Genomic DNA, 12,968 nt, shown 5'->3' with positions numbered 1-12,968 from the left:
CTACTTTATTTCTTCTAATATATGTATACTTGATAGACATTTCATTTTTTAAAGTGTTAGGTCTTAGGAGATTTCTGTTACTTAACATGATCCCAAGATACAATTCTCTAAAGAAGGGAATGGCAAATTATTTTAATGCCTTTTATTGTTTTTGTTTCTAGCCTATTCTACTAAGCTCAACAAATTTCCTGTGTTTAATATTAATGATGACTTGAATGATCTGTGTACCAGTGCAGTAAGCCCAAATACTACCAAAGCCACGCGATATGCCCTGAATGTGTGGCGATATTGGTGTGTGACCAACGGGCTCAAAGATCACACGGACATCACCAAGGTAAGAAACTCCTGAGTTTACTTCTTCTTTCAGCCACCTTCACAGCTTCTAAGTGCTAGGCATTGTGTTAAGCATTATTAGGAACACAGAACAGAGAAAACTTTGAAAGAACATGAAGTCAAAAGAAAAATTGTGTTTAGAGAGTTAGAATTTCAGTAGAATTGGATGAAGACAGGAGTCTTCTAGCCTAAGTGACATGAAGAAGAATAAGATTTGGAGGGATAGATTGACTTGCCTGCAGCAGAGACTTCAGATATGGCAACAGTAGACTATAAAACCAGATGTTGATAAACTAAATGCCAAACTAAAATCTTGTGAATACTAGGAAGATGTTGAAGTTTTCTTTTGTTTTTGTTTGTAAGGAAAGACTTTATCTGAAGGATTATTGCATTGGCATCAGGGAAGGGACCGTCAAAATAGGGAGAATGCTCTGACTATAAGACCTAAAGAGTCAGGGAAGGGGGAAACCACTGAAGTTTCTTTAACAGGAAGGAATATAGTGAAAGAGATATTTGGAAAAATTAATTGGAAGTGATGAGCAAAAATTTATTTAGTATCCTTCGTCCTCAATTTCTCCAGTTGTAACACGAACTCTTAAAATGTCTTCCAACTTGAAATGTTTGAAGTTGCTCAATGGAAAGGAAATACTTTTGGACATGTAGAGACAGAACAGAAAGACATATTTTAGGGGTGCCTGGGTGACTCAGTCAGTTGGGCATCTGCCTTTGACTCAGGTCATGATCCTAGGGTCCTGGGATTGAGCCCCACACTAGCCTCCCTGCTCAGGGGGAGCCTGCTTTCCACTTGTGCTCTCTGTTGTGCGCGCTCTCTCTCTCTCTCAGATAAATAAATAAAATCTTTAAAAAAAAAAAAAAAGAAAGGCATATTTTGATTTGGATATACTGAGTCTAAAGCAGACAGATGTCCAGATGGACATGTCCAATAAACAGTTGGGAATGTGGGATTTAAAACATGGAAGTAAAAGGGGCATCTGTCTGGCTCAATCAGTAAAGTGTGTGACTCTTGATCTCAAGGCCATGAGTTCAAGCTCCACATTGGGCCTAGAGCTTATTTTTAAAAAAATAAAAATATAGGGACGCCTGGGTGGCTCTGTGGTTGGGTGCCAGCCTTTGGCTCACGTTGTGATCCCGGGGTCCAGGATCAAGTCCCGTATCGGGCTCCCTGTGGGGAGCCTGCTTCTCCCTCTATCTGTGTCTCTGCCTCTCTCCCTCAGTCAGTGTCTCTCATGAATAAATAGATAAATCTTTTAAAAATTTAAAAATAAAAATATAAAACAAACAAAAATGGGAGAAATGTTAAAGCTGGAAGCATAGACTTAAATACCTTGCACAAAGAAGTCATAAGTGAAGCTCAAAGCAGGTGACATCTCCAGGTTTGGGTGATGTGTTTAGGGCACCAAAAATAGATGAAATAAGAAATCCAGGTTTCTACTTCTGACAGCATGGTGCTCTAGATACTGTGAGGGGCCTCTCTGTTCTACTTGCAGAAAGGAAGGGAAACATCCATGGCACACACACACACACACACACACACAAAGACAGCTGAAACTGGAGCAGTGAGCAGTAGCACAAAGGGCAGGGTTCACCCTGAGGGCATATATTGATAACGTTATTAAAGAAGGGAAGAGACAAATGCACGGAAGAATCCTTGATTTAGTAGAGGACCCTGAAAGGAGCCTAAAGAAGTTCTAGGTTCTAGGTTCTGGCTCCTCACAGAGTCATATGCTAATAATATTTGAGGAGGAACACCCAAAATGAAGGAACTTAAGTTTTTTGCAGATTAAAATCAACTAAATATGCGCCCATTAAAACACAAATAAAAACAAAACAAAACAAAAAAAACCAGAGACATGTTCAACCCAAAACACTAGCTGCTCAAGGAAATAGGTCACCATGAATGAGGTTGAATAGACACAACAATCAACACATTTAGACACCAAGGACTTTAAATAGACTAATATTATGAAATATTTATAGAAATGAAAAGAATCATAAAATTGAGCAAGCAACAATATAGTAATCAAAATAATCCAACAGATTTGAAAATAAAGAAAAACTTCCACTTGTGGCCACAGGGACAAACGGATCCAAAATTACCCTGCTTTTGTAACAACTAGAAAACTGAGTACAATATGTACAACAACTGTTCTCAGACAGAACAGACAGCATAGGACTTGATCCCTTAGAGGAAGGTAACAAATGAGAGTACTGAGAAAAGTCCTTCATCAGGTGTGGAGAATAGTGAGCTCTAAACTGAGCTCTGCTGTGATCCCACCCAACACATCTTAAAAGCTAAACCCATGCACATGAAAAGATGCTAATATCACTAATCAGGGAAATGCAAATCAAAACTACAATGAGATATCACCTCACACCTGTCAGAATGGCTAGTATCAAAAGGACAAGAAATAATAAGTGTTAGCGAGGAATGTAGAGAAAAGGGAACCCTGTGCCCTGTTGGTGGGAATGTAAATTAGTGCCACCATTATGGGAAATACAATAGAGGTTCCTCAGAAAACTAAAAAATAGAACTACCATGTGATCCTGCAAATCTACTTCTGGGTATTTGTCTGAAGGAAATGAAAAGATTTATGCGCCCCCCTGTTCATTGCACCCTTATTTAGGGTCCTGGGACAGTAGCCAAGACATGGAAGCAACCTAAGTGTCCATGAGGGATGAATGGATAAAGAAAATGTGGTGCATATACATACAATGTAATAGAAGGAAATCCTGCCATTTGCAGCAACATGAATGGACCTTGAGGGCATTATGCTAAGTGAAATAAGTCAGACAGAGAAAGACAAATACCATATGATCTAACTTATATGTGGAATATAAAAGCAAAACAAAACAACAACAACAACAACAAAACAACAACAACCTAAACTGAACTCGTAGAAAAAGAGAAAAGATTAATGGTTGCTAGAGGTGTGGGGGTGTGAGGGTGTGAAGGAGAGTAGAATGGATGAAGGTGACCAAAAGGTTCAAACTTCCAGTAATAAAATATTATTATTATTTTTTTTAATGAGAGGCAGAGACAGCGCAGCAGAGACACACGCAGAGGGAGAAGCAGGCTCCATGCAGGGAGCCTGAGGTGGGACTCGATCCCCGGTCTCCAGGATCATGCCCTGGGCTGAAGGTGGCGCTAAACCACTAGCCACCCGGGCTGCCCTCCAGCAATAAAATAAATTAAGTCATGGCAATGTGATGTACAGCTTGATGACTACAGTTAATGATATTGCATTGTATATTTGAAAGTTACTAAGAGAGTAGATCTTAAAAGTTCTCATCACAAGAAAAAAAATTTATGTGTGATGACGGATGTTAGCTAGACTCTGATAATAATCATTTTTCAATACATCCAAATATTGAATCATTGTGTCATAAGAACCAAAGAAATAAAATTCATAATGTCTAGCAACTAAACAAAAATTATTAGACATGCAAAGAAGCAAGAACATACCCCTTAAAGAATGAACCAATCATTCCAGCCCAGATCTAACAAAGATTTTAGAATTATCAGGCAAGACATTAAACAGTTATTATAAAGAAGATAAATAAATGGCCAATGAGCACATGAGAAAATACTCAACTTCATTAGACATCAGGGAAATGCAAATCAAAACCACATCAGATTCTACTTCATACTCAATAGGAAGACTGCAATAATAATAATTTTTTAAATAGATAATAACAGGACCACCTGGGTGGCTCAGTGACTGAACATCTGCCTTTGGCTCAGGTTGTGATCCTGGGGTCCTGGAATTTAGTCCTGCATCCCTGCAGGGGGCCTGCTACTCCCTCTGCCTGTGTCTCTGCCTCTCTCTGTGTGTCTCTCAGGAATAAATAAATAAAATCATAAAATAAAAAGATAATAATAAATGTTGATGAGAACATAGAGAAAATGGAACCCTAGTACACTTCTTTTGGGAATATAAAATGATGTAGCTGCTTTGGAAAGTCTGGCATCTCCTCACAAGTTAAACATAGGGTTACTCTTTCACCCAGCAATTCTACTCCTACACATATACCCAAGTTATTAAAAACATATATTTGTACACAAAGTTGTACATAAATATATGTTGTAGCCTTATCACAATATCCAAAACACAGAAACAACCCAAATGCCCACAAGCAGGCGAATAGATCAAATGTGGCATATTCATACAATGGAGTATTATTTGGCAATCAAGAGAAATGAAGTACTGATAGATGCTTACGGCATGAATGAACCTAGAAAACATTATACTAAGTGAAATAAGTCAGAAACAAAAGGACACCTATGTTTATTATGGTCAACTAATAAACTATGTATTATTCCATTTATGTAAGATATCTAGAATAGGCAGGGACGTAAAGACAGGAAGTATGAGAGAGGTTATGAGGGGCTGGGAGGAGGAGGAAAAGTGGAGCTATTGTGGAATGAAGACAGTTTCTGTTTGGAATGATGAAAAAGTTCTGGAAGTGAATAGTGATGGTGGTTGTGCAATGTTATAAATGTACTTAAAGCCACCGAATTGTATACTTACAGATGGTTAAGATGGTAAAAGTTATATATCTTTTACCGCAATTTAAAAAAAAAACAAATAAAACAGCAAAAGATGTATTTCACCTTTATTAATAATTTTAAAATTCACCTGTTCTTACAAACCCCTAGCACCATCTTCATCCCCATTAACCTTAACCTTTTCTAGGCCTGAGGGTCTTGTCTTTCAGACTTTGCAGTTGACAGTTACTGGGAACCTTTATGTTCCCAGGCAGGAATACCCAAAAAGAACCTAATTTCTCTGCACTCTCCAAGGTTTGGATAAATTCTGCATCTCAGGTAGAGAAAATGTCCCATCTGTCCCAAAGAGTATACCTTTCAACTGCATTAGTATTTCTTAGTTTCCCCTGTGTTGGCTGGAAGAATAACCGGTGAGAAAGAAGATATATTTCAGTCTTCTGTAATCTATTCACATAGGCCACTCAAACATTTTTTTTAAGATTTTATTTATTTATTTGAGAGAGAATGTGTGTACAAGCAGGCAGAGAGGCAGAGGGAGAGGGAGAAGCAGGCTCCTCACTGAGCAGGGAGCCTAACGTGGGGCTCAATCCCAAGACCCTGGACCAAAGGCAGATGCTTATCTGACTGAGTCACCCAGATGCCCCAAATTAAACATTTTTTTTTAAATTTTTATTTATTTACGATAGTTACAGAGAGAGAGAGAGGCAGAGACACAGGCAGAGGGAGAAGCAGGCTCCATGCACCGGGAGCCCTATGTGGGATTCGATCCCGGGTTTCCGGGATCGCGCCCTGGGCCAAAGGCAGGCGCCAAACCGTTGCACCACCCAGGGATCCCCCAAATTAAACATTTTTAATAATAAATTCTTAAGAAAGAGGCTAGTATCTTAGAGGATTGGCTGGTATTTAGTAAAATGAAGGATTTGTGGCATCAAAGCCTGTATTCTTTAGTCTCATTTTCTTGGTCTAATTTTAAGATATTTTTAATATGGAAGTGTCTTTAAAAATTGATGAAGGGGGGGATCCCTGGGTGGTGCAGCGGTTTAGCGCCTGCCTTTGGCCCAGGGCGCGATCCTGGAGACCCGGGATCGGGTCCCACGTCGGGCTCCCGGTGCATGGAGCCTGCTTCTCCCTCTGCTTGTGTCTCTGCCTCTCTCTCTCTCTCTGTGACTATCATAAATAAATAAATAAATAAATAAATAAATAAATAAATAAATATTTTTTAAAAATTGATGAAGGGCCACCTGCCCGTCTCAATCGGTAGAGCCTGCAACTCTTCATCTCGTGAGTTCAAGCTCCACGTTGGGCATGGAACTGACTTTTAAAAAAATAAAAATAAAAAAGATAGATATAGCTGGCAGCAGACAAGGTAGGTAACAGCTCTTGATCATGGTTTGGTAGCTGGTGAGCCTTACATTTAGTTATTTGTTCAAGGGAGAAAGGAAGGAGTCAAATCAGACTTCAAAATGTCATCTAAATGAGCAGGTGGACACTGCCACCCTCACTCTGTCATCTACTATGTGAGTTCCACATAGTATTTTTCCTACAGGTTATTTTCCCAAGTGTGATCTGATCCTCACTGACCCATCTCCCTCAAGGCTGCTACCCCCACTGACTTAGACTCACTCTTGAAAACAAAGCATCTTGAAGTCGACACCTATCTTTCTGAATAAAGTAAAATTTGGTAACTGCAAAAATGAAGCCATTTTTGTTGTCAGCAAAGGTTACTTCAAGATTCTGTTTTATTCTCCTAGAAGAGTACTTGCAGTTCATAAGCATTTCTCCACTTTCTTCATCCCCTTAGGTAAGATTATCCACTGAGGGATTTGAGGCATTCCCCAAAAGTAACTCTTGGTTTTACTTGTCTTAACTCTTTCAAGTGCCAAAGATTATGGTTTAGTTCTGGAACTTTGGAATTTGCCACACAAGTCTACTTTCTCTGGAGTCATCTGCCCCATGACCAAGGTCTTACTCCTCTGGTCATTTTTACATCAAGGAAACCAAGTTTACAATCCATGGCAAATTTTGACATCATAAAACCCTATAGAGTTTTTACTGAAGAAAAATAGTTTTGTGCAACGTCTTTATAACAAATTGAAGACCTTGGTAACTTTGGCAAATAACCACCAACCAAATCTCAGTCTGAGAAAACTGAGGAGGCCGCCCACGTGGGCCAGACTGAATGGTTTCTTGTGTGCAAACAGCATAAATTTTGTGACTTGACATTTCTCCAGGAATTGCTTTTGTTGTGGCTTTACTTTGAAACCTGTGATACTCTATACAAATCGAGAAAAATATTCTGCATCTTAAGTCAGCTTGGTTCTCCTGACTGACTACAAAGTTAATTCATTGGCTTAATCCACATTGTGGATCACTGAGGTGCTGCAGGCCTTCTGCTGCGTGTTGAAGACCCGGTTGCATATGAGGTGTAGTTCTTGCCTTCAGGGAGCTCTCAGTCCCTGCGGGGAGGCAGATACATAACATATAAATAGATAAGACGCTGTGCCATATGGAGAGGGCCATAATAAAAAAATTTAAGTTAGGCGTTGTGGGATCCTAGGTGAGAAAGTAACTTTGCTGAAGGAAGCTGGAAGAGCCTTTATTGTAGACAGCAGAATTTGAGCTAGATCTGAAATAATGAACAGAGAATTCCCACATAGAGAAGGTTTAGAAGAAAGGCATTCTGGTCATAGGACGTAGCTTGCCTAAAGACTTAGAAGCATAAGAGGACTTGGTGGTTCTCGTGAATGGCACAGAGTTCAAGGAGGCTGGAAAATAAAGTACAAAGAGAACGGCAGATTAGGCTAGAGAAATAGTGTGTGTACCAGTTAACTCCTGCTGCAGAACAAACCACCCAAACACTTAGTGGCTTAAAGCAACATTCATTTAATTTGCTCACAATTCTATGGGTTGTTCTCAGCTGGGTTCTTCTACTGGTCTCACTCGGGGTATCCATCACATGGGTGCAACTTGTCTCTGCTTCACGTGGTCTGACTGGGCTTCCCCACGTGGCAACATCAACGAGGATGATGAAAGCAGAACCTGCTAGAACCTGTAAGACCAAAGCAGATGGAAGCAGCATCTCCAGCCCTAAGGCTTGGAATTCACACATTGTAATTCAGACATATGCTTCATGCCATACTCTTTGGTCAAGATAAGTCCTGGCCAGCCCAGATTCCAAGGGTGGGAAAATAGATCCCACCTCGCAGTGGGAGGAGCAGCAAAATCACACTGCAGAGGGGCCTAGGAACAGGGAGGGGGGCAGGTGTTGTGGCTGTCTTTGCAAACAACGTAGAGGGTGGTGAAAGCAAATTGTAAAGTCCTGCCTACAGGGTGAACAGTTTGAAATTTATCCTAAGGGCAACAGGAGCTATCAGAGTTGTCCTTGTTTTAAAGATTTACTTACTATAGGGAGAGAGAGAGAGAGAGAGAGAGAGAGAGAGAGAGGAGGGGCTTAGGGAGGGGCAGAGGAAGAGGAAGGGAGAGAGAATCCTCAAGCAGGCTCCCCACTGAGTGAGGAGCCAGACTCAGGGTTCCATCCCAGTACCCTCAGATCATGACCTGAGCCGAGATCAAGAGTCGGCCACCTAACTGACTGAGCCTCCCAGGTGCCCCTCAAAGGTTGTGTGTGTGTGTGTGTGTGTGTGTGTGTGTGTGTGTGTGTGTTGTGGCTTATTTTGTTTTGAAGTATTATGGTAATAAGACTTTTTGCTCAACATCCCTTATTAAGGAGCCCTTCCTCTCCTACAGTCTGCTTGGTTACTGAAGAAGCCATCATGTTAAGTACAGTGGCCAACTTTGCATCAATTGTTTGGATCAGGAATGGGCCAACCAGAGTCCTTTCTTTAGATTATTTTCCTACTATAAATGAGAGTTGAACATTGCCAGTACCTGAGGCTGTCAGATGCAAACCTTAGAGAGTGCCAGGGAGTTATGATTGGGGCTGTGTAAAGAAAGCAACTCTGCACAGAGAGGCAGAGGTGAGAGACAGAGCCCTGATGGTCTTGGAGGCCGATAAATCGGACATCTCTCTTTGCCTAGGCTTTTCACATGTGGCTTATCAGCTCTTGGGACCAAATGAATCCCAACTGACACAAAGAGGTTAACACCTACAAGTGGGGAGGTGCAAGTGACAACATAAAACTCTGAAACCAGTTGAGTTTGAGACTCATGATTATTTTGACTGTTTTTTACTGGTATGTAAGAAAACTGTTGCTTTTCATATTTTGTATGTAGCTACCCTACTGATGGCTTTTCAGCTGAATCCCTTGGGAGTTTCCCACACCAAGAATCAGATTATCAGAAAACAATTATATTTTATCTTTTTCCTTTAGTTTATATACATGTGTGTGTGTGTGTGTGTAATTTTTTTTCTTGTCTTGCCTGGTTTGTAGAACCTGCTGAATAATGTTATATAATGTTATATAATGATATTCAGCAAGCTCATCCTATTCCTGACTTTATAAAAAAAAATTTCTAATGTTTCCATCTTAGGTATAATTTTTATAGTTCTTGTCTGTAAAATACTCTTCGTCAGAGTAAGAAGATATTTTTTCTTGCAATCTAAATTTAATTTGAATTTTTAAAAATTTGAAATGGATATCAGACTTTGAAGTAATTTTTCAGTAATTAGCAAGTTCATACTACTTTCTCTATAAGTCAATTATATTAACATATTTATTAAGATTGAGTCATCCTTACACTCTGTAACAGTCCTCATTTGTCTTGATGTAGTATTGCTTCCCTACAGTTTTGAATTTGATTTGATAATATGGGCAGTCCGTGCTTTGCATGGTGCCCTGTTAATTGCTACTCATGCATATCAGAGCTGTGTATCAGAGCCTTGTCCTTGTTTTGCAAGATTATATAACATGCACATGTCTTATTTAGCCTGGCACTGTGCAAAACGAAAATTGCCTGTTTATATTAATATACTTTTTTTTTTGGTGTATCTGTCAGATTTGGATTAGAGAAAAATGAAGATCCTTTCCCTTTCCTATGCTCCAAAACTGTTTAAATACAAAAGCTGAATAGACTCCATAAAGCCATCTCCTTAGGAGTGATATACATCTCTGACAATCATTTCACTCTATTTTGGGCCTCTTCAGATCTTTTACTTCTTATTGAACCAACGTTGGTAATTTATATTTTGCTAGAAAACTGTTCAGGTTACCTTGATTTTCAAATTCATAAATATAATGTATATAATGTTCTTTCATATTATTGATTCATTTTCTATAGTTACTGTCTTTCTCATTCCTAATATTGTTTAAATGGGTATTTCCTTTCCTCTTCTTTCTCTCTCTCTTTTTGTCAACCCTCCTAGAAGTTTATCAACTTCATAGATCTTTTCAAAGATTACATATTTTCATTTTTTAATCCAAATTTATCTTTTCTAGGTCATTATGTTTTATTTTATCAATTCATTCTATTATTTTTGAATTTCCTTTCCTTTCTCTAGCTTTTTGAGCTGAATAACCAGTTTGCTTATTTTCAATACAATTTTCTAAAAAAGTCATTCAAGACTATGATGTTATGAGAGTGTATTTAGCAAATCTCATGCATTTTGACATGGAATATTTTCAGTTTGATTCATTTTTCACTCTAAGTCAGTTTTTATCTTCTCTTTGGCCCAAGGGCAGTTAGAAGAATGAATGTTAACCTGTACAGTTTCTACTTTTGAAAGGTTGTCCGTTGAGACTTTCTTTTGTCCTAGAATGTGTACTTGACCTGAAATGACTATGAGCAAAGTCTAGTTTTCTCTTTCTAGCTCCCTCTTGAAAATAAAGCTCTCTTAATGCCCAGACTTTCTTTTCCTCCCACCATATCCAAGTGAGGATCTCTCTCTAATGGTCAGTGCAGTCATTAAACTTTCCGTATTTTTTGAAAAATTATTGATATTGCAACCCTATGGATCATTAAGCCAGTGATATTTCAGGGCCTCTTTGGATATATTCAGGTGAAGAACTAAGGTCGTTAACTTGCTCTGCAACCCAGACATATCCGTCATCTTTCCCTAATGGTGCTGTATTTAGTGCCAATAGGACCCAATAGTATGTGCAGATTTTAAGGAAATCAATACTGGGATGATTCAGAATTTGTAAATTTAGTTCACAAATTCTTTAGAGAGAATGGTTGAATTTTACTGAGAAAATAGAGAAAGAAGGGAATGATTTGCTAGAAAAGAAAAGAAAGGCTTTCCAGAGAGAAATAGAATAGTGAAAGGCCAATAATCATAATGAGTATATACATGTATGTGTGTTCTTCACTATTTACAAACCTTTTTGCATCCCCTACTTTATTTAAGCATTACAATAACCCTTTGAGAAGGTTTTTATTTTTTTTTTAAAGATTTTATTTATTTATTCGAGCGAGAGGGAGGGAGAGCACAGAGAGAGAAGGAGAGGGGAAGCAGTCTCCCCGCTAAGCAGGGAGCCTGATGTGGGGCTCAATCTCAGGACCCAGAGATCATGACCTGAGTTGAAGGCAATTGCTTAACTGACTGAGCCACCCAGGTACCCAGAGAAGATCTTGATTATTGTGTCCCATTTTGCTGTTTGAAACACTGTAGTTCCATGTATGGAATTGAGATCTTCTGCTTGAAGTTCTTTCACTGTATCATGCTAGGAATCAACCCTCTAGAGGCCTACAAAATATTTTGTCCACAATACAGCCCCCGGTGAGGATTAGGAGAAGGATTAGGGTCTGGCTATTTGGGTTTCCTCAAATGTGTAACCTCAGTGTTTGTCTCATTTGAGATCCCTGCAGCGAAGTTGAATGAGCTGCTCGAGAATTTTTATGTCACCGTTAAGAAGAGCGACGGCTCCGACTTCCTGGCCACCTCGCTCCATGCCATTCGCCGAGGCCTGGACCGCATCCTGAAGAATGCAGGTGTGGGCTTTTCCATCACGAGCAGCACCTTCAGTTCATCCACCAAGAAACTCAAGGAGAAGCTGTGGGTGCTGAGTAAGGCAGGCATGTCAGGTGCTCGTTCTCGCAATATTGTCTACTTCTCTCTTTCTGATGAGGAGGAGATGTGGCAGGCAGGGTGTCTAGGGGACGACAGCCCTATCACTCTCCTGTCCACTGTGGTCAAGTACAACAGCCAGTACCTGAATATGCGGACACTGCAGGAACATGCCGATCTGATGTATGGTGACATCGAGCTGCTCAAAGACCCCCAAAACCAGCCCTATTTTGCCCGGACAGACAGTGTCAAGCGGGAGAGCCGGAGTGGTTCCACTAGAGTATGTCATGGGAAAATCTACCATGAGCATTCCAGGGGACACAAACAGTGCCCTTACTGCCTTCTCTACAAGTACATGTACATCCACCGGCCACCCACCCAAATGGAGGCCAAGTCGCCTTTCTACCTTACGGCCAGGAAGGAGGCCACGGACATGGGCAGTGTATGGTATGAGGAGCAGAGGATGGGACTGCGGTCTCTCCGGGGAATCGTCCCAAACTTAGCCAAGAAGGTCAAGCTGGAAAACTGTGAGAACTTCACCTTTGTCTCATTTACTCAGGTGTCCAGGAGGCTTGGCTCCCACACTTGCTGTCAGTGAGTCTCCCCTGGGTCCAGGCCACTGCCCTGCTTACCCTGAGGGGCAAGAGCTTCCTCGGGCAACCAAGGCTGGAGCTCTGAGGTGGCAGGGAATGCCGGTGACTTCAAGGTCAGGCTAGTTTCTGTCAGTGTGACCTGCTATTTCTTTGACTTGGGGTTTATTTTTTACCTGAAAGTAGATGAGTCTGAAAAATTAGGGTATTTTATCCAAACGTGTGTCACCTTTGTTAAATTATAGAATCTAACACCATGTGTCATCATTACATACAAGAGTGAGGAAGTTCATTTTATCTAGTGCCTTTTTAGCACAGATTTTCTTAAAAAAAAAAAAAAAAAAGGAAGAAGAGACTGTTTAAGTAGTCATTAAAAAAAACTCCCAGTAGCCTAGTAGCTTTAGAATGTTATGAAGACTTTATATACTTTGTTGACTCACACTCACAACAAGCAACTGGAAGGAGAGAGATAGACATGTTAGCTATTTCCAGGAGAAAAATTGCACTTGACACTCCCCGCTCTATTTTGCTGATGGATAACTTGGTTCCGCAG

The 12,968-nt window shown here is 40.1% G+C and overlaps 1 protein-coding gene across 2 annotated transcripts in view; it reads left to right on the top strand.

Annotated features, from left to right (window-relative positions):
- Positions 1-12,525, top strand: part of KIAA1958 (KIAA1958 ortholog) — a 148,066-nt gene extending 135,541 nt beyond the window's left edge. Inside the window, exons 4-5 of one of the 2 annotated variants that reach the window (XM_041760451.1) lie at positions 162-334; positions 11,617-12,525. In XM_041760451.1, the coding sequence (XP_041616385.1) occupies positions 162-334; positions 11,617-12,423 (980 nt within the window). In that variant the 3' untranslated portion in view covers positions 12,424-12,525. Of the gene's footprint in view, positions 1-161; positions 335-11,616 lie in introns of those variants that run through there. The other variant, XM_041760450.1, reaches the window with a different exon arrangement.
- Positions 12,526-12,968: the final 443 nt, after the last annotated feature.

Source organism: Vulpes lagopus, chromosome 7 (genome assembly GCF_018345385.1).
Source record: "Vulpes lagopus strain Blue_001 chromosome 7, ASM1834538v1, whole genome shotgun sequence".
In the NCBI taxonomy this organism is placed as follows: domain Eukaryota; kingdom Metazoa; phylum Chordata; class Mammalia; order Carnivora; family Canidae; genus Vulpes; species Vulpes lagopus.
The sequence above is the reverse complement of the archived record's forward strand: the minus strand, read 5'-3'. Positions and strand labels throughout refer to the sequence as shown.